The sequence below is a fragment of the Rhinoraja longicauda genome, chromosome 20 (assembly GCF_053455715.1).
Source record: "Rhinoraja longicauda isolate Sanriku21f chromosome 20, sRhiLon1.1, whole genome shotgun sequence".
In the NCBI taxonomy this organism is placed as follows: Eukaryota; Metazoa; Chordata; class Chondrichthyes; order Rajiformes; family Arhynchobatidae; genus Rhinoraja; species Rhinoraja longicauda.
Genome location: NC_135972.1, coordinates 38,441,839 through 38,464,099, shown reverse-complemented (window position 1 = coordinate 38,464,099; position 22,261 = coordinate 38,441,839). Strand labels below are relative to the sequence as shown.

General features: G+C 42.7%; 1 protein-coding gene across 2 annotated transcripts in view; it reads right to left on the bottom strand.

Moving 5' to 3' along the window:
• Positions 1–22,261, bottom strand: part of asz1 (ankyrin repeat, SAM and basic leucine zipper domain containing 1) — an 89,015-nt gene that overhangs the window by 51,335 nt on the left and 15,419 nt on the right. Inside the window, exons 2-3 of one of the 2 annotated variants that reach the window (XM_078416655.1) lie at positions 20,705–20,849; positions 12,287–12,409 (exon numbers count right to left, since the gene is read on the bottom strand). In XM_078416655.1, coding sequence (XP_078272781.1) covers positions 12,287–12,409; positions 20,705–20,849 — 268 coding nt within the window. The remainder of the gene's footprint in view (positions 1–12,286; positions 12,410–20,704; positions 20,850–22,261) is intronic. The other variant, XM_078416656.1, reaches the window with a different exon arrangement.

The window sequence follows — 22,261 nt, the reverse complement described above, 5'->3', positions numbered from 1 at the left end:
ATTCTGGTAAACCTTTTCTGCACCCTCTCCAAAGCCTCCATATCCTTCCTGTAATTGGGGCAACCAGAATTATTCGCAATACTTCTACTTAAGATATTGGAGACCTCTTAAGACTGAGGAGAAGAAGAATGGTTTACAAAAACACACCTTAGATTACTTAGGCTCGCGTGCAAAGAAAACATGTGTAATGGGAATACGAAATGCAGGGGCCAGAACTGGTCATGGTGCACCAAGGTATTTACAACTGGAGGTGATGGGTGAACTAGCAAGGCCATTGCGGGCATTGATAAGAACAGTAAAGCAAATCCATGTAGGGCAACATCAGGGACCAGGGGGCCTTGTGACAGTGAAAAATAAAACCAACAGATAAAACGCTTCTATTCTATGCTGGGAGATCACAAGCTGAACACTCCTTAGCAAGTAAAGCTTGGAAAAGCAGCTTGAATGGAGAAGTTTAAACACAGAACTTGTATTCTTCCTCTTGAAAAACAACAATTGGCAGTACTATCAGCTATTGTTCATAAGTTCAGTAAGACATAAGAGCAGAATTAGGCCATTTGGCTAATCAGGCTAAGGCCAGTCTACACTGCCATTTGGTCATGGTTGATCTATTTTCCCTCTCAACCCCATTCTCCTACCTTTTCCTTGTAACCTTTGACATCCTTACTAATCAAGAAGCTATTAATCTCCACTTAAAAAATACCCAATGACTTGACCTCCACGGCCCACTGTGGCATTGAATTCCCAGAAGAGGATCTGCTATCATACATTACAATCGCTCAACTCTTTTCAATCTTTATTCCAACAGCAACATTTCTTACACTAAGTATGCTCTCCTTAATCTCCTCTCAGATCTGTAGCCTCATTGGAGACCTTTGTACTTTGAACAATCTTAATCGGACTTTATTTTGCACTAAATGATGTACTCTTTATCTGTACACTGTGGACGGCTTAATTGTGATATTGTCTAGTCTTTTTGACTGGATAACATGCAAAAAAAAGCTTTTCACTGTACCTCTGTACACATAACAATAAACTAAACAAGTAATTCCTCCTCATCTCCATTCCAAAGGTACATCCTTTTATTCTGAAGCTGTGCCCTCTGGATGTTTCCACTACTGGAAACATTCTGTTCACATTCACTCTATCTAGGCCTTCCATTATTCAGTAGGTTTCAATGAGAACCCCCTTATCCTTCTAACCTCCAGTGAGTACAGGCCCAGAGTCATCAAACGCTGCTCATGTATCAACCCAATCATCCCTGGGTTCATCCTCGTAAACCTACTCTCGACCTACTCTCAATGGAGTTAGGTTAGGTAAGTGGGAGGTGCAGCGAGACCCTGTACACCAGTCACTGAACGTTGGCGTGCAGGTACAGCAGGCAGTGAAGAAAGCTAAGAAAGAAGGCATGTTGGCCTTCATAACAAGAGGATTTCAGTATAGGAGTAAAGAGGTTCTTCTGCAGTTGTATAGGGCCCCAGTAAGACCACATCTGGAGTATTGTGTACAGTTTTGGTCTCCTAATTTGAGGAAGGACATCCTTGTAATTGAGGCAGTGCAGCGTAGGTTCACGAGATTGATCCCTGGGATGGCGGGACTGTCATATGAGGAAAGATTGAAAAGATTAGGCTTGTATACACTGGAGTTTAGAAGGGTGAGAGGGGATCTTATAGAGACATATAAAATTATAAAAGGACTGGACAAGCTAGATGCAGGAAAAATATTGCCAATGTTGGGGGAGTCCAGAACCAGGGGCCACAGTCTTAGAATAAAGGGGAGGCCATTTAAAACCGAGGATAGAAGGAACTTTTTCACCCAGAGAGTTGTGAATTTGTGGAATTCTCTGCCACAGAGGGCAGTGGAAGCCAAATCACTGGATGGATTTAAGAGAGAGTTAGATGGAGCTCTAGGGGCTAGTGGAATCAAGGGATATGGGGAGAAGGCAGGCATGGGTTATTGATTGTGGACGATCAGCCATGATCACAATGAATGGTGGTGCTGGCTCGAAGGGCCGAATGGCCTCCTCCTGCACCTATTTTCTATGTTTCTATGACCCTTTCCAATGTCAGCACATTTTTCCTCAGAGATGGGGTTCAAAACTGCTCACAAAATTCAAAATGTGGCCTGACCAGCACACTATAAAGCCTCAAGATTACATCCTCGCCTTTATATTTTAGTCTTCTGAAAATTAATGCTGGCATTGGATTTGCCGTGGTGAGCTCATTAAATCCCATCATTATTCTGAATAGTATCAAAAGAAAATGAAACAAATATTTGAAAATGGTATTAAACGGGACAACACTGCAAAGAACAAATAAAATATTGAGCATTTCTAAATGCTCTGCAGTGGAAAATGTTGAGCTGGCTTCTTGAATTCCTTCCTTCTACGTAGTGAAGGTACTCATGAGGTTTGATATGGCTTATTAATGTACAAAAATAAACAAGTCCATGGATTATTTCCTTCAATGTTTCTTTCAGATGTCATTTGCTTGCTTAGTTTACATAGTTGTTCCTCATAATCTTGAATGACGTCTGTTTCATTACTTCTAACATCATTTCCAACCACACAACAAAGCAAATGAGCCACGAAGACCAATGGAGTGATTATCCCCACGTATGTTGACATTTGCACTAACTATTTCCCATTGTGAAATGAATGGTCATTACGGGAAAAATTAAATGCACTGCTTGAAAATAAGATAATAATTTGAAGATTTGGAGGCAACCGTGTTACCTTGAAACAGTTGGCCTGAATCATGCTGATTTGGTCCTACGCCTACCATTGCTGTTATGGCTCCTGTACCTACCAGGCTGGATTGGGAGGGGCATTCTCACTGGCCTTGCTTCTATGCACATAAGGCAGCCTGCAAGGTCCACACAGCAGAAGAGATGTGTAGGAAGAAACTGCAGATTCTGGTTTAAACCGAAGATGGACGCAAAAAGTTGGAGTAACTCAGCTGGTGAGACCGCATCTCTGGAGAAAAGGAATAGGTGACGTTTCGGGTCGAGACTCTTCTTCAGACTGAGAGTCAGGGGAAAAGGAAATGAGAGATATAGACGGTGATGTAGGGAGGTGTAGAACAAATGAATGAAAGATTTGCAAAAAAGTAACAACGATAAAGGAAACAGGCCATCATTAGCTGTATTCTAGGTGAGAATGAGTGCAGACAATGAGACTCAACAAGACGACTTTGAAGCTGGAGGTCTTGTATGGGGGAGGGATGAAGAGGAGAGAGAATGCAAGGGTTACTTGAAGTTAGATAAATCAATATTCATGGTTGTCAGCTACCCAAGCGAAATATGAGATGTTACTCGAGCTTTTTGAGTCCATCTTAGGTCCACATAGCCGCTAGCTACAGTGCATTCAGAAAGTATTCAGACCCCTTCATTTTCCACATTTTGCTACGTTACAGCCTTATTTCAAAATGGATTCAATTTTTTTTTTAATCATCAATACCCCATAATAAAAAAATGAAAACAGGTGTTTAGAAAGTTTTGCAAAGTAATTAATAATAAATAACTGAAATTTCACATTTACATAAGTATTCAGAACCTTTGCTATGACACTCAAAATTGAGTTTAGGTTCATCCTGTTTCCATTGCTTATCCTTGAGATGTTTCTACAACTTGATTGGAGTCCACCAGTGGTAAATTAAATTGATTGGTCTATATAAGGTCCCACAGTTGACAGTGCATGTCAGAGCAAAAACCAAGCCATGAGGACGAAGGAATTGTCTGTAGACCTTCGAGACAGGATTGTGCTGAGACACAGATCTGGGGAAGGGTATAAAACAATTTCTGCTGCATTGCAGGTCCTGAAGAGCAGAGTGGCCTCCGTCATTCTAAAAATGGAAGAACTTTAGAACCACCAGGACTCTTCATAGAGCTAAGAGATCCTTCTGCAGTTGTACAGGGCCCTAGTGAGACCGCACCTGGAGTACTGTGTGCAGTTTTGGTCTCCAAATTTGAGGAAGGATATTCTTGCTATTGAGGGCATGCAGCGTAGGTTTACTAGGTTAATTCCCGGAATGGCGGGACTATCATATGTTGAAAGACTGGCTTGTATACACTGGAATTTAGAAGGATGAGAGGAGATCTTATCGAAACGTATAAGATTATTAAGGGGTTGGACACGTTAGAGGCAGGAAACATGTTCCCAATATTGGGGGAGTCCAGAACAAGGGGCCACAGTTTAAGAATAAGGGGTAGGCCATTTAGAACTGATTGAGGAAAAACTTTTTCAGTCAGAGAGTTTTGAATCTGTGGAATTCTCTGCCTCAGAAGGCAGTGGAGGCCAATTCTCTGAATGCATTCAAGAGAGAGCTAGATAGAGCTCTTAAGGATAGAGCTCCCAGGGGGTATGGGGAGAAGGCAGGAACGGGGTACTGATTGAGAATGATCAGCCATGATCACATTGAATGGTGGTGCTGGCTCGAAGGGCCAAATGGCCCCCTCCTGCACCTATTGTCTATTGCCGCCTGGCCAAACTGAGCAATTGGGGGAGAAGGGCCTTGGTCAGGGAGATGACTTAGAACCCGATGGTCACTCTGACAGAGCTCCAGAGTTCCTCTGTGAAGATGGGAGAACCTTCCAGAAGGACAACTATATCTGCAGCACTCCACCAATCAGGCCTTTATGGTTGAGTGGCCAGATGGAAGCCACTCCTCAGTAAAAGGCACATGACAGGCAGCTTGGAGTTTGCCAAAAGGCACTTAAAGGACTCACAGACCATGAGAAACAAGATTCTCTGGTCTGATGAAACCAAGATTGAACTCTTTGGCCTGAATGCCAAGTGGCACCGCTCATCACCTGGCCAATACCATATCTATGGTGAAGCATGGTGGTGGCAGCATCATGCTGTGGGGATGTTTTTCAGCAGCAGGAACTGGGAGACTAGTCAGGATTGAGGGAAAGATGAACGGAGCAAAGTACAGAGAGATCCTTGATGAAAACCTGCTCCAGAGCGTTCTGGACCTCAGACTGGGGCGGAGGTTCACTTTCCAACATGACAACGACCCTAAGCACACAGCCAAGACAACGCAGGAGTGGCTTCGTGACAAGTCTGTGAATGTCCTTGAGTGGCCCAGCCAGAGCCCGGACTTGAACCCGATCGAACATCTCTGGAGGGACCTGAAAATAGCTATGCATTGACGCTCCCCATCCAACCTGACAGAGATTGAGAGGATTTGCAATGGGAGAAATTACCCAAATATAAATGTACCAAGCTTGTAGCGTCATACCCAAGAAGACTTGAGGTTGTAATCGATGCCAAAGGTGCCTCAACAAAGTACTGAGCAAAGGGTCTGAATACAATACAATATATCTTTATTGTCATTGTACAGTGGCACAACGAGATTGGGAATACGCCTTCCATACGATGCAATAAATTAATTAGCTAATCAGTATAAATTTATACAACCCAGTGAAACAAATTAGAAACAGTTTAAAACAGTGTAAAGTTCAAGTAGATCTGTGCCGCTTCACTGTGCAATGTGACCATCCGGCTCAGCAGGACCGGTTCATGGCAGCTATGGCCCTGGGGATGAAGCTGTTCCTGCGTCTGGAGGTGCGGGCGTAGAAGGCCTTGTAGCGTCTGCACCATGGTAGAATTTCGAACAGACTATTGCAGGGGTGTGAGGAGTCTTTGTGAATGCTGATGGCTTTTCTGAGGTATCGTGTGTTGCAGATGTCCTCCAAGGCTGGTAGCTGTGTTCCGATAGTCTTCTGAGCTCTATGGACTACCCGCTGAAGAGCTCTCCTCTCTGCCTCTAGGCAGCGGAGATACCACACAGGGATGCCATGTGAGTATGTGAGTGCCCAGAAACCTGAAGCTGGACACTCTCTCCACACTGTCCCCATTGATAAGGATCGGGGCGTATTCCCCGTTATGTGACCTACGGAAGTTGATGATCAGCTCCTTGGTCTTGCTGGTATTTAGGGACAGGTTGTTATCAGAGCACCAGTCCGCCAGGTTCTGCACCTCCGCTCTGTAGTTTGTTTCATCACCGTTGGTGATCAGCCCGATCACCGTTGTGTCGTCTGCAAACTTGACAATGGTGTTGGTGTCGAATGCAGGAACACAGTCATGTGTGAAGAGGAAGTAGAGCATGGGGCTCAGAACACAACTCTGTGGTGTGCCGGTACTCAGGGTGATAGTGGAGGACAGGTGCGGGCCCATTCTCACTGCCTGTGGTCGCTCCATCAAGAAGTCCAGGATCCAGTCGCATAACGACGAGCTGAGGCCTAGCTGGTGGAGTTTGGTGATGAGCTTGGTGGGGATGACCGTGTTGAAGGCAGAGCTGTAGTCAATGAATAGCATCCTTACGTACGTGCCCTGTCTCTCCAGGTGAGTCAGGACAGTGTGAAGAGCCAGAGAGATGGCGTCCTTTGTGGATCTGTTTGCCCTGTAAGCAAATTGATGCGAATCCAGTGAGGCAGAGATGTTGGATTATAGGAGTTAGGGCAACCGGACGGTAGTCGTTCAGGTTGGTGATCTTTACTTTTTTTGGCACCGGCACTATGGTAGCCGACTTCAGGCACTTGGGGACCTTAGCCAGAGATAACGGCAGTTTAAAGATCCTGGTGAATACCTCAGCCAGCTGTTCAGCACAGTCCCTAAGTACCCTTCCTTGAACTCCATCCGGGCCTGCAGCCTTGCGTGGGTTGACCCTTCGCAGAGCACGTTGTACCTCCTGTGTGCTCAATGTTATGACCAGTCCCTCCGCCTTGGCTGGGGTTCTTCCACTCATGGTGGTATTGCCAGTTTCGAAGCAGGCAAAGGTGTTAAGCTCATTGGTTAGTGTGGCATCACTGTGGGGGCAGGCAGGGCTGCTCTTGTAGCCAGTGATGTCCCTGACACCCTGCCACATGCTTCTGGTGTCCGTGGTATTGAAGTGGTCTTCCACCCGTTGCCTGTGGGTGTCTTTGGCCCTTTTTATACCTTTGTTCAGGTTTGACCTGGGAACACTGTATGCTGAAGTGTCACCAGATTTAAAGGCATTGTTGCGTGCCCTCAACAGATTCTGTACCTCCTTGTTCATCCATGGTTTCTGGTTTGGGAACATCTTTGTTTCCTTGTCCACTGTGACATTCTCCACACAGCAGTTGATGTAGGAGAGCACAGTGGATGTGTACTGTACTTATGTAAATGTGATATTTCAGTTATTTCTTTTTAATTACTTTGCAAAAAATTCTAAACACATGTTTTTGCTTTTTTATTATGGGGTATTGTGTGTAGATTGATGATAAAAAGAATAATTTAATCCATTTTGAAATAAGGCTGTAACGTAGCAAAATGTGGAAAAAGTGAAGGAGTCTAAATACTTTCTGAATGCAGTGTATGTGGACCTATGTCCACACTGGCACTGCCCTCACCACAGAATGACCAACAGGCTTTGGTACACTTTTTGACTCTTCACCACTGGCCTTTGTCCAACCATCTACCTATTAAAAACCCCTCTCAAGTGTATCCACCTATCACTTGCCAAGCTTTGTTCTGCCCCCACCTCTCTTCCTGTCTCCGTCCACCCCACTGCCACAATCAATCTGAAGAAGGGTCCCGAGCCAAAATCTTGTTCTCCAGATGTGAAGTCTGAGCCACTGACTTACTCCAGCACTTGTGTGTTTTTTTTTTGCAAACCAGCACATGCAGTTCCTTGTGTCTCTCTTTGATACAAGGCATTTAGCACCAGAGCTTTCCTTTTTTTCAAGCTAAGGAACCATTTTGATAGTCACCCCAGATCCCACCATCTCACCCGCTGTTTAGAGCTCCAGTTTCTGAGCCCACTGCCGACTCACGAGGTGCCCCAGCCACACGGTCTGGGGACACGGGTCACGTTGCAGCCCCTGGGTGCAGCACTTTCTTTGGGCCGCTGCCAACAAGAAGATGCGCTTGGTCACTGCGGGGCCCCCTCCCCTCTCACCTCCTGTCGCTTCCAAGGTGGAGCATGTCGCCGACTCTGGGGCAGCAAGAGGAGGTGGTGGCAGTGGGGGGAGGAGGGGGGAAGAGGCCGACTGGACAGAGTGATGGGAGAAGCAGGCGGTGGTGGTTGAGCATGGAGTGGAAAAAGCCACCGCTGACAGCAAGAACAAGAGCAGGTGAGAGGGGAGGATACTCACAGGGAGAAAGCACAGCCCCCGGGGGGTACAACGCGAACGGCAACAGCAGCCGTATGCATCACTGGACCATGCGGTGGGGTCGGACGCCGGGGCTCCAAGACAGTGGGAGCTGGGGATGGGTCGGCTGCTCATTCCATTCACATTCAGTTTACATTTTATATCTGTGTAGGAAGAAACTGCAGATGTTGGTTTAAACCAAAGATAGATACAAAATGCTGGAGTAATCAGTGGGAAAGGCAGCATCTCTGGAGAGAAGGAATGGGTGACGTTTCAGGTTGAGACCCTTTTTCAGACTGAGAGTCAGGGGAGAGCGAGACATAAAGATATGGAAGGGTCAGGTGAGAAAACACACAGATCAAAGCAGAGGATGAAAACGAAACATCAAATAGTTAATTGTTAGCTGAGGGGAAGGTGACAACGAGGCAGACAATTAGTAAAATTAAAATTAATCAGGACAGTGAAACTAGTCGGAGAACTAGGGTGGGGGAGGGATGGAGAGAGTTAGCAAAATCAATATTGATACTGCTGGGTTCTCTATCCCTTACCCCTCCCCAGTTCTCCCTCTAGTCTTCCTGTCTCTGACTACATCCTATCTTTGTCCCTTCCCCTCCCGACATCAGTCTGAAGAAGGGTCTCGACCCGAAATGTCACCCATTCCTTCTCTCCAGAGTTGCTGGCTGACCCGCTGAGTTACTCCAGCTTTTTGTGTCTACCTGCTGGGTAGTAAGCTGTCTAAGTGAATTATGAGGTGCTTATTTAAGTTTCTAGCACTCCACAGTGCTTTACAGACATGGGAGGAGTGTTTTTAGTGGGGCAGGGGTGTATTTGTCATTTCATTATCACGTGACCTCAGTTGGTCCAGAAAAAAACAGAAAGGTTCTGGAAGTGAGGGTGCCGGAAAATCGGTGTTCAACTTGTATACTGTGGAATCTAACAATAGTGATGAATATTGAACCATTTAATAGTGAGCAAATCTTGGACTTCTGCATTTGACAGGGCATGGCTGGAAATCCGAAATTAACCAAAGCTTAAATAGGTGAACACCAAAACAGAACAGCAGAATCCAATCAGAAATATTTGATCTAATGTTAGAAAGAGATTCTTACAAATCGCTGAAGTAAAATCTAATCAGGACCAACAGGATACACAAGGATACTGGAGTAGGTTACCAAGTGCCTCAAACTACTTTATAGCTTTCAGGTCATTTTGATTCTGTTTCCCAAGAATCTGTGGTGAAAAACTGGGCTTAAAATTCTGAACAAAGGAAGCAAAAAAAAACTACAGCTGATGAACTCAGGCACAATTTCAAGTACTTTTGGAAATGGCTCAAATAGCTGGCCAGTGAAGTGGTAACAGACACAATCTAAACTGTGACAACTGTGACATGGATTTTCTGCCATGATATTAACGTAATATTCAATAACACCAAAATGCTCAAAAATTGAAAAAAGACACAAAGTGCTGGAGTAACTCAGCGGGTCAGACAGCATCTCTGGAGAATATGGATAGGTGACATTTCAAGTTGGGACCCTTCTTCAGTCTGATTATTGGAGATCGGTAAGTATTGATTGAAGTTGTGGATTCAGTGGAGAATAGAGTAAAGTTGAGGTCCATTGCAGGTCTGGGTGAATGAAGCTGCGGGAGAGACAGAGCAAGGGTCTGTTGGTGCCAGCCCATGGCGGAGAGCGTAGAACGCAGGGTGCGGAAGGAGAACTGTTGCGAGAAGTAGAGTGCAGGTACCTGAAATCTGTGCTGGGTCTGAACTGGGAGGCCTGGAGAAGGAGCTGAAAGCCACGTGGCGCATGATGGCAGCGAAGGCAAGAGTTGAGGAAACGCGTGTGGCTGTGGTAGAGTCTGGTTCAGAACTTGGACCAGAGCAGGAGAGAAGCAGCAATCATAGTGGGGGAGCTTAGAGAGGGGGTCTCACAGAACTCTCATCAAAGAGAGGAGGAGAACTTCTTCCAGATGAACATACCATGAGGAGATTTCGCAGTGGAGCAGTAAAATATAGAAACGTGGAACTGCAGATGCTGGTTTACAACAAAGAGACTCAAATGGCTGGGGTAACTCCGAGGATCAGACAGCATCTCTGGAGAACATGGATAGGTGACATTTTGCGTCAGGACCTATCGTCGGACATCAAAGGTTGAATTCTCTTCACAATCTTAGGCACCCGATAAAGGACTGAGCCCTACCATTGGAAGAAATCTTTCAAGAAAGTTCACTGACACATGCTTTACTATTTCACTTTATACTTTTTTACCAGAAACATGGGTTCTATCAGCCCATTTATTTGGTGCTTTATTTTCAGTCTTTCTCCACTTGTGTTGATTCTAGCCAGAGGAAACATAGGTGATACATCACACTTTTTCAAAGTTTAATGACCCAAGTGAAGTCAATAATAATGGATCTGAACTCTCAAAATCAGGGATTCTACAGATATACAGGTCTCCCAGACCATTTCCATAACAAAAGCCTCACAAATTTGACTGACTATAACCCTTCATACCAGGACTTCTTTGTTATTCCTACGTGGACATTGTCTAATTATTGTTTGTATTCTCCTTTGGCCGGTGATTTTATTATTTCTCAGAATACAACAGAAGTAAATAGTTTCTCATCAATTGTCTGCAGTTATTTCCCTGAATGACTCCAGGTATGGTAGTGACCACACTGACACTCGCAGTGATGTGAACTCACACAATATATTTTCTTTACAGTGGCAAGCAAGTCCTGGGCTACATGGGGGCGCTACCTCTCGCCGTCAGAACACGTGCTTATCTCGGGCTTATCCCAGCTGCTCAGTCCTGGACTTGTGGTAGGAGGCATGGCGATCTCCGGCATCTCTCTACAGTTCACCCTTGCCTCCAGAGGAGACACGTGCAGTCACAGGTTTATCCGGGTGGTTCAGCTTTGGGCTGGAAGAGTCTGCGCTGGCAGTCTCTAATTTATCCCGGCAGCTCAGTCTTTGCCTGTGTGTGTGGGCACAGCCCCTTGTTGTCAGAGGACAGGAAGAGGCATTGGCATCTCCGGCTTTCCCATGCCACCCAGTTTTAGATTCGGTTGAGGTGCTGGCTATCTGGAGCTTCTTCCCGGCTGCCCAGTCTTGACCACATGGCAGCGCTGGTGGTCTTGGGTTTGTCCAAGTGACTCAGTCTTCCATGAACACGCGACGGGGAACACAGCTAGCAGGGAGGCGGCCCAATTTCTCTCGCTCCCTCTCTCGAATTTCTTACTTCTTCCTCATTCTTTTCTGCTTCTTCCCTCACCCTCTCCTTCCTCCCCTCTGGCTGAAATGCCTGGGTTTCATAAGGAGTAGGCTGACAAAGTTCTGATGAGCCACTCTGATGTCACCTAGCTGTTGCCAGTGATGCTGGGGACTGGCCTCTCCTGGCTTGTTAGCCAGTGACAGGGATCAGTGGCATCTGAAGGAAGGGGGCCCTGTCACACTATTGTATTTACTGACTGATAATTTACCTTCATTATCTGATGATATTAAAACGGGATTCAACAAAATGATATGTAGTCTGTAATCTGATTAAAGTGAATTTATTTTTCATAAAGGCATCACTAATAATTCTTCTATTCAAAGTATGTACGTTTTATTGTGCTGGATAACATGGACTTTTGTTTGAAGCAGATTCACACAAAAGCTAAATTTCTCTTTCACCTTTTTTCATTTCCCCATGTAATCTAATATCAAAACAATTTTTTGATTTAATCTGATGTGACCAACACAGCCAAATATATATCAGCATGCTATCACTGGCAGTAACCAGACTTCAAAATCCTGCTTCTTTTATAGTTTATTTGAAGAGAGCATTATTTTACTTGCATTCATCATTTTGCTTGCCAATCACAAGCACATAATCTAAAAAAAGTCAACTATTGCCAACTCCACTTCATACAGACCCATACCATAATGTTAGAAAACTTACCCCTCATACAGACGATTTACAGTTGAAGAAATACTGCAGCTGGGGATTGTGTGTGTGTATAGAAAATATGTACAGTGTGTTATATATTGTGCTTTATATATAGTGTGTGTTATATATATTTTACGTACACACACACATACATATATATATATGTAAATATAGCAAATAATTATTTTGGGCATTTAAGTCATTTACCTGTACAATCAGAATTGCAAAACAAAGTATCTCACCTTTTACAAAACTTGCATTGGCACCTCGATCAAGAAGAAGACGACATATTTCAAAGTTCGCAATGTTTGCAGCATACATCAAAGGAGTCCATCCAAAGCCAAAAGGTGTCTCCACATCAACACCTATGGCAAAGTTGAAGGTTAAGGTATCATGAGTTAGAATATAATGCAAGTAAGCTTTTAAAATGTATTTACTATGCAACTGATCCAAAGGTCTTGATGGTGATGCCAAAGACCAAATTAAACTATTACCAATTACCTGCATCAAAATAGCAGCAGCTTTAGACATCCATGTATGCTTATGTCAAATCAATAGTCCTGAAGTAACTACCACTTACTTGGCACTATATATGTTAATATACTTCACAGTCCTACACTCCTTTGTGACCAGCAGCAGAGCTCTATCTATAAAGGTGTCCTAGCACTTGCACTGGGAAATCCCCTCTTGGATATTATGCCAGATTAGACATGGCAAAGAATTTGCCTTTCTACTTTAGTTTAGTTTAGAGGTACAGCTCAGAAACAGGCCTTTCAGCCCACCGAGTCCGCACTGACCAGCAATCCCTGCACATTAACACTAAACTACACACACTAGGGACGATTTACAATTATACCAAGCCAATTAACCTACAAACCTGTTTATCTTTGGAGTTCGAGAGGAAAATAGAGATCCCAGAGAATACCCACATAGGTCACGGGAAAACGTACAAACTCACAGTCAGAATGGAACCACTAAGACAGCAACTCAGCTGTTGTGCCACTGTGCCATCCTTACATCAATGAGAATCATAGGAAAAACCAGCAAGGACATTTTTAGAAATTGTTTTAACATTCTACAATTATTTTAAAAGTCTTCCGTTGATATCTCAAATATTTAGTTATTCCATCTTTGACATTTTCTGAACATCCGAGACATTCAGAAAAGAACGCTGCCATTGCACCATCGTGGCCGCCCAAATGTCTATGTTTCGTTTTCCACAGACACTGCCTAACATGACCATCTCTAGCATAGTCATACAACGTGGCAACAGGCCCTGTGGCCCAACTTTCCCACACCGACCAACATGCTCCATCTACACTAGTCCCACCTGCCTGTTTTTGGCTCATCTATACACTAAAGCTCTCGTTTGTTTGTTTGTTCCTGAACTACAGCCAAAAGAGTACACGATATCGCGACAATTTTAGGCCCACCTTTTTCACAGTCGTCCCTTTGGTGCTAATGGACGAAGTTTCATTGAAATCGGTGTTATATTTTTAAAGTTATTCACACTTTAAAGTTTAAATCTACCTCCTAGGGATGGAGGGGGAGGGGAGGAGGGAGGATAAGGGGGGATGGTGTGGGGGAGGGGAAGGGGAGGGGGGAGGGAGGAGGGGAGGGGGAGAGGTGGAAGGAGAGGGTGCTGCACCAATGCAAGAGAGGTTTGGGCCCAATGGGTCCATTCGGTCTAGTATTCTAAATCTTTCCTATCCATGTACTTGTCCAAATATTTTATAAATATTGTTATGGAATATTGTTCTACATTCCATGCATGTAGACTAAACGAGTTTGAGTTTGATATCTAAGTGATTTGTAAAAAATGCTTGTCATGCACAAATCCTTTAACCTTTTCTCCTTAAAGCCATGCTCTCTAAAATTTGATGTTTCTACATTGGGAAAAGGAAGTTGATCGTCTACCTACCCTATCTATGTTTTTCATAATTTTATACATTTCAGTCAGCCTCCGACATTCAAGGCAAAACAATGGCCAAATGTCCAGATTGTCTTTATAGTCTGTAATCCAGACAATATCCTGGCACAATTCTTCTGCACATCCTTCCTGTTACAGGTAAATCAGATCTGCAAACAATATTCCAAATGCAGTCCAACTGAAGCTGTATGAAGCAGCAAAATGACTTCCTGATTCTTTGAATCAATGTCCGACTGATAACGTAAGCTTACCACGTGCCTTCTTTCACTGTATTTGCTTGTGTTGCCACTTTCTCAGATCCCAATATCCCTCTGTTAAGGTTCCAACCATTAATTGTATACTTTCCCTTTACAATTGATCTCCAAACACCTCACACTTGCCCAGATTAATCTCCATCTACTGTTCCCCTCTCCCCATATCTGTAACTGATCTATATCCTGCTGTGTCCCATGAAACTATCCACAACTCCACCAATGTTTGTGTTGTCAGCAACCTATCTATACGTTTAGCCAAGTCAATTATATACATCACAAATATAGGCACAATCTGATCTCGCATTTTAGTATTCCCAACACTGATCTCACTATCCTTCTTGTCCTTCTCCTTGGTGAATACCAATGCAAAGTACTCCTTTAGTACCTCACCTACACCTCCTTTATCCTTCGAGTGGTCCTACACTCTCCCTAGTTACCCTTTTGTATCTAATGTACATATAAAATCCCTAAATGTATTTATAAAGTTCTGCCCTATCCAAAGCTCTTATACTAAAGATGTCCCAGTCAATATTGGTAAAGTTAAATTAACCCACTGCCCCAACCTCACTGCTTTTACAATTTCCATAATCTGTCTACATCTGTTCATCTATCTCCAGTGTTGCAGTGCTAATGTTTCAGGTGCCGGAGCGGCCGGTGTTAAATTCCCCGCTGGTTAAAATTCCCTGCTGTTTATTTTGGCTTTTTTTTACATATGTGCCGGGGCAGTGCTCCGGTGAGCCCTGGCAGCACTGCACCTCTGTCTATCTCCTTCTGGCTATTGGTTGGCCTACAGTATAATCCCAGAGTAATTTCACCTTTCTTATTTAGTTCTACCCATCGCGCTTCTCTGAGCTGCCATCTCTGAGCTGTGACATCCATCCCAGTTAATAATGCAACCACTCTTTGACCTCCCTTTCGACCACATCGGAAACATTAAAACTTTAGTACATTGACCTGTCAGTCCTTTCCCTCTCGCAAGCACATCATAGATACATAGACAATAAGTGCAGGAGGAGGCCATTCGGCCCTTCGAGCCAGTACTGCCATTCAATGTGATCATGGCTGATCATCCACAATCAGTACCCCCTTCCTGCCTACTCCCCATATCCCTTGATTCCGCTAGCCCTAAGAGCTCTATCTAACTCTCTTTTGAATGCATCCAGTGAATTGGCCTCCACTGCCTTCTGAGGCAGAGAATTCCACAAATTCACAACTCTGTGTGAAAATGTTTTTGCTCATCTCAGTTCTACATGGCCTACACCTCATTCTTAAACTGTGGCCCATGGTTCTGGACTCCCCCAACATCGGGAACATGTTTCCTGCATCTAGCGTGTCCAATACCTTAATAATTTTATATGTTTCTATAAGATCCCCTCTCATCCTTCTAAATTCCAGTGAATACATGCCCAGTCACTCCATTCTTTCATCGTATGACAGTTCTGCCATCCCGGGAATTAACCTCGTGAACCTACGCTGCACTCCCTCAATAGCACGAATGTCCTTCCTCAAATTAGACGACCAAAACTGCACACAATACTCCAGGTGTGGTCTCACCAGGGCCCTGTACAACTGCAGAAGGACCTCTTTGCTCCTATACTCAACTCCTCTCGTTGTGAAGGCCAACATGCCATTAACTTTCTTCACTGCCTGTTGTACCTGCATGCTTACTTTGAGTGACTTATGTACTAGGACACCCAGATCTCGTTGTACTTCCCCTTTTCCTAACCTGCCACCATTCGGATAATAATCTGCCTTCCTGTTTTTGCCTCCAAAGTGGATAACCTCACATTGATCCACATTACACTGCATCAGCCATGCATCTGCCCACTTACCCAACCTGTCCAAATCACTCTGCATCCTCATAGCATCCTCTTCACAGTTCGCACTGCCAGCCAGCTTTGTCATCTGCAAATTTGCTGATGTTACTTTTAATTCCTTCACCTAAATTATTAATGTATATTGTAAATAGCTGCCGTCCCAGCACCGAGCCTTGTGGCACCCCACTAGTCACTGCCTGACATTCTGAAAACGACCGGTTAATCCCTACTCTTTGTCTCCTGTCTGCCAACCAATTCTCTATCCAAGTCAATACCCTACCCCCAATACCATGTGCTCTAATTTTGCCCATTAATCTTCTGTGTGGGACCTTATCAAAGGCTTTCTGAAAGTCCAGGTACACTACATCCACTGGCTCTCCCTTGTCCATTTTACTTGTTACATCCTCAAAAAATTCCAGAAGATTTGTCAAGCACGATTTCCCTTTACATCAATGTAATTGCCATAGCATCATAGCTCAATGCACTGATCCAGGCTCTAAGTACCTCTCCTTTGTCCATTACTCCTTGCAGTGAAATAAACACATTTCAGCCCAACAGTGTCACATTGTCCATTAACCTATCCCTGCTTATCCTTCCTTTAATAACTACTTTCCCAACAGTCCCTCCACTTGTTGAACTGCTGCTTGGTTCCCACCACTCACTCAACTTTATTCCCAGTGTTTTTCATGAATTTTGATGGACCAGTAATTTAGTCGTTTCAGTTTTCGAAAGCCATTAAAAAGTTTATGTAAACAAATGATGAGTAAGTTCTGAAGAAAGTTCTGAAGGACAAAATATCGATGCATTTGGAAAGGTAAGGCCCTTTGGGATTTGGGACAATGAATGAGGCTTTGTGTGGGATAAATCCTCTGACCGCTTTAAGGCTTTTGGAAGAGGTGACAAAACAAAGTGGTAGATGTTTCTATATAAACTTTGGTAAGGTATCTGAGAAGGTTCCATATGCTAGGAGGACAAGGTTAAGGCACATGGAATCCATGGTGAGCTACTTGGATTAAATGTTGGCTTGATGATGAGGCAAAGGGTAATGGTGGAAGAATATTTTCTGATTGGTGGTATGTGAATAGTGGAGTACCACAGGGATTTTTAATGGGACATTTGCTGTTTGTGATATACATTAACAACTTGGATATGATTGTACGAGGTATGATTAGTAAGTTTGCAGATGACATGAAAATTGGTGGTGTTGTGGATTGCGAGGAGGGTTATCTAAGGCTACAGCAGGATATAAATCAGATGGAAAGTTAGGTGGAGCTTTGCTGGTTGGAATTTAATCCCAACAAGTGCAAGGCAATGCATGTTGAGAACACAAATAGGGGTAACATATATACAATAAATTATAGGTCACTGAGGAATGTTTATGAACAGAGAGACCTACAAGACCAAGCCCATAGTTCCCTCAAAATAGCAACACAAGTCAAGAGATGGTAAATAATCCACATGCCCTGCTTTCCATCAGGGCAGTGAATTTTGATGGCAGGCTAAACATTGGAAAATTTATACAATTCTTAATTTATATAATTAAAAATTACTTCAAAACATTTGCATTACAGTTTGCAAACAACAAATAACTCCTGAAAACTTCACTCTTTTTCTCAGACAGACCAACGTACACATTAAGTTTGTACCTTTTTCCTGAGATAGCTTTCAAAGAAAACCTATCTTAAGTGTTATATTCAAACAGTTTATATAGCAAATATAAACACTGCAGATTTAAAATGTTGGCAGAGTTAAATTGACCGTAATGTAATTTAAGTGATTTAGGCATCCTCAGTATATTTGTTGCTGATGTGGAAGCAGCAATGAACAAGGCTTGGGAAAGCAGTGATGTAATTCAACTTTGAGGGAAATTACTGAATAATAATATTGACTTGAAATACCTCAAATTTATGTTTATGCATTTTAGTCACTGGTTTTAACAAAAGAGGTAAATCATAAGCTCTTTGGTGTCATGTGTCTTTATCCATACACTCTAACAGGACACAATGCTAATTTATTACACCGATATTTTGCGCGTTATTATCAGATGTTTATTTCATGGTCTACGTAAAGATCTGAAACCATAGGCAAGCCCCATTCTTCTCTATGATTCAAATAATGACCTATTGCAGAGTTTTCTCTTCGAGAACAATGGTAGAATTTGTAATTTCAGGCTTTATATGAATGCTTCTATACATAATCATGCCATTTTTGAGGAAGATTAATATTTCTGCTGAACAATCCACATCAGACCAAATGTCCCAGTATATTTACAGCACTTTGTTCTTTTACAGTACTAGTATAATGCAAGAGATAGCAAACAAGGAGGAAATGTGGTGGTGCAGTTGGTAGCTGTTGATTCACAGCGCCAGAGACCTGGGTTTGATCTTGACCGTGGGTGCTGATTGTGTGGAGTTTGCACGTTTTTTCCATAATCGCGTGGATTTCCTCTGGGTTTGTCGGCTAAATTAACTCTGTAAATTAACCCTGTGTGGGTAGTGAATGATAAATTGGGGTAACATCGAACTAGTGTGAACGGGTGATCGATGGTTGGTGTGGACTCGATGGGCCGAAGGACCTTTTTCTATGATTTATCCAAATTAAACGAAACTAATCCAAATCTTATAACTGGTCCCTAAAACAGCAGAACTGACAAGACCATTGTGTGAATTTAATGCTGGGGTCTTTCGAAGATGTATCTAGCAGAGTAGATGAGGCAGAACCAATGAATATGTGTAGCTGGATTTTCAGAAGGCATTCAATAAGGTCCTGCAGAGGAGGTTGGTGAACCGTAATGAATGGCTTCTGAAGGGGAAACCACATTTTTCCATGTTGCATTCTATCTGCTGTTTGCCACCTACTTACTTAGCTTGTTCAGATCCCCTTAAAACCACTTTATATCATTGTCCCTCTTGCATTCCCACCTAATGTTATGCTATAAGGAAACCTGGGAATATTGCCACACTGTTAATGGTGATTGTGAACCCGAGAAGGACTGGGGAGTATATATGGCATGGACTGAAAACTGGATTTAGGGTAAGAATAACTAAGATCTTCTAAAGTAGACACATAATGCTGGAGATACTCAGCAGGTCAGGCAGTATCTCTGGAGAAAAGGAATTGGTGACTTTTCAGGTCGCACCTATTCCTTCTCTCCAGAGATGCTGCCTGACCCGCTGAGTTACTCCAGCATTTTGTGTCAATCTTCGATGTAATCGAGCATCTGCAGTTCCTTCTTACACATAAGATCATCGCAGCTCCAACTAGTGGGCACAGCAGGTATCGTTTCTGGCTCCCAAATGAATGGCATTTTTCTGTTCCTAAGTTATATGTTCATATGTAATTTTTTTTTAATTACATATGAAAACTTTTTCTTGATCCAGATTTCAAATGATCAGTAACGGTTGTCTTCAAGCAAATACCAATCAGTTCTTTTAGTCATGATACAAATTCAAACAATATAACTTATTTCTTGCCACTATTTAAATAGAATGTTAAAAATGTCAACTCTAACAGTTGTTTAACTCTAAAGTTCCACTTTTCCTTTTGAGAAGTGAATCTACTGATCTAAGGAAAAATAGATTCTCATCCATAATATTACACTCATAAGGCCTATTAAAGGCTATATGATAAGAATTATTGAAAAGGGCAGTTTGATTTAAAGCTCTCCTGAATTCCTATGTGTTTAATCAAGCATGACAGCCCAATGCAGTACTGATGCAGTGCTACTACCATCAGCAACATTGTTTTTTTGATAAAATACCAAACCATAGTTTGGCCTGCCCTCTTAAATAGATAGATAAAATCCTACTAGACTAAGTGGACCTGTTGGTCCCAAACCTCTCCTGCATTGGTGCAGCACCTCCTCCCCCTCCCCTTTCTCTCCCCGCCTTCCCCCTCTCCCCTCTCCCCCCTCTCTCCCCTCCTCCCCCCACCTCCCTCCCCCTTCCCCTCCCCACTCCATCCCCCTCAATCCTTGTCCTCCCTCCACCCCCCCTCCCTCCCTAGGAGATAGATTTAAAGTTTAAAATGTGAATAACTTTGAAAATATAACAACAATTTCAATGAAACTTCTTCCATTAGCACCAAAGGGACAACGGTGAGTAAGGTGGGCCTAAAATTGTCGCGCTATCGTGTACCGTTTTGGCTGTAGTTCAGGAACAAACAAACAAATGAGAGTTTTGGTATATAGATGAGACAATTTAGAAGTGCAAGTGCATAATCCTTTATCACCTGGTCAATATTTTCCCCTCAATCAACTTTACTATAAACAGATTACCTGGGCATTAACATGTTGCTATTTTGTGTGCTTGCTGCATTCAAATTATTGTCCTATTTGTCGCACCACAGCAATGATCATAATTCAAAATGACATAATTCGTTGTGTGGTATTCTAAGATATGCTAAAGGGATGTGGGAGATGCTCTTTAAATGTAATCCATTTTTTTTCTCAGTTAATACCTCTGGAATAAATGTTTTGTGCCCTTAGCACTTGATTTTGGTCAGACTTTGAGCTAACAAAAAGTCATACCATGACAGTTTTTCAAGAGTAAATTAGCCATATTGACATCTGGACCCAGTCAAAAAAGCTTGCATGTCGAGGAGGGTAAATGGCATGGAAAGTGAAATAAATAAATCCATAATACATGGCATCTTCCTTACCCAAGTTCAGAAGTTGTTCAACCAAATGTGAATTTTGTGATGATAAAGCTTCTTTCAATGTGCTTGTCTCTGTATCATTTTTTGATATTTCAAACACAGATGGTTTGTCTCGTGGGCTGTTTTTTATTTCATATGCTTTTACTGGCTGAAAGAAAACAAATTAAAACTAGTAAGCACATTACAAACGAAAGCATTATCAAGGAGTCAAAAAATAAATATTACTCATTTATATGATTAAAAACCATTGCCTTCTGTACAAATGTGGTTAATCTCCGAATCGGATTTAGTTGAGTAGGAATAGGGAATAGGAGTGAGAAACATGACTTGCCATGTACTTTGGCATCCTGCAATATCGTTAGTGTAACAGTAACATTAAAAATATACATAGAGTAACGCAATAAAGGAAAAACATGTTTCTGAAACTTAATTTATAAGTTTAGATCAACTTTCCCAAGTCGCAAAACTGAAAGCAATACCATAACTCTTCATTGTTAGATAACAACAGTCCAATGAATTTGTCATTTGCTGACCTTTATAAATGCTTTCATTTATTATTCACTCTGCCAGCTTCTTTGTGGGAATCACAGAAGACAAAGGAGAATGCCATTTATTCTGCCAGCCAATCTCTACCTTTTTCCCCCAGAATATATAGCAATAGCAAAGCATTAATTGGATTCCCAGGTACAATAATGTTTTAAAAACTAACTTAAGCAAAACGTTTAGTTCAAAGCCAAGGAATTTTATCTTGAATGATCTTGATGACCTGAGATTGCTTGCAGTGCCTTTAGATTTCATTTTACACGTTTGATCTAATCTACATAAACCTGGAGAGGCACCAGTGCCAATAGTATTGTAACATACCTTCCCACTGATCCCAAAACGGCTGGTCTACAATGCCACGCAGAAATTAAAGTTACAACTAGCAACAAAAAAGAAATTTACTTTGAATGCTGCATGAATGCCTGTGCTGTACAAAATTGGGGGGGGGGGGGGTGAGCATTTCATTGCTCAATTGAGAAAGTTAGGTAAAGCTTTCAGCAAGGTTCTGCAACAAACTAAAAAAAAATCACTTCATGTAGTTAATTATTTGTCATATAACACTTGGCCAAATGCCAAAATCACACCAGGTACACAATTGGAAAATTCATTCAATGTTGCACTATTTGCTATGTTATATTAGACCAATTACATTCATAGCCAAAAGATCACAGGACTATTGTAATTATATATTAAAAATTATTGTACTAAAAGTAACATTAGCAAATTTGCAGATGACACAAGGCTGGGTGGCATTGTGAACTGTGAGGAAGATGCTATGAGGTTGCAGGGTGACTTGGACAGGTTGTGTGAGTGGGCGGATGCATGGCAGATGCAGTTTAATGTGGATAAATGTGAGGTTATCCACTTTGGTGCTGAGAACAGGAAGGCAGATTATTACCTGAATGGTGTCAAGTCAGGAAAAGGGGCAGTACAACGAGATCTGGGTGTCCTAGTGCATCAGTCACTGAAAGGAAGCATGCAGGTACAGCAGGCAGTGAAGAACGCCAATGGAATGTT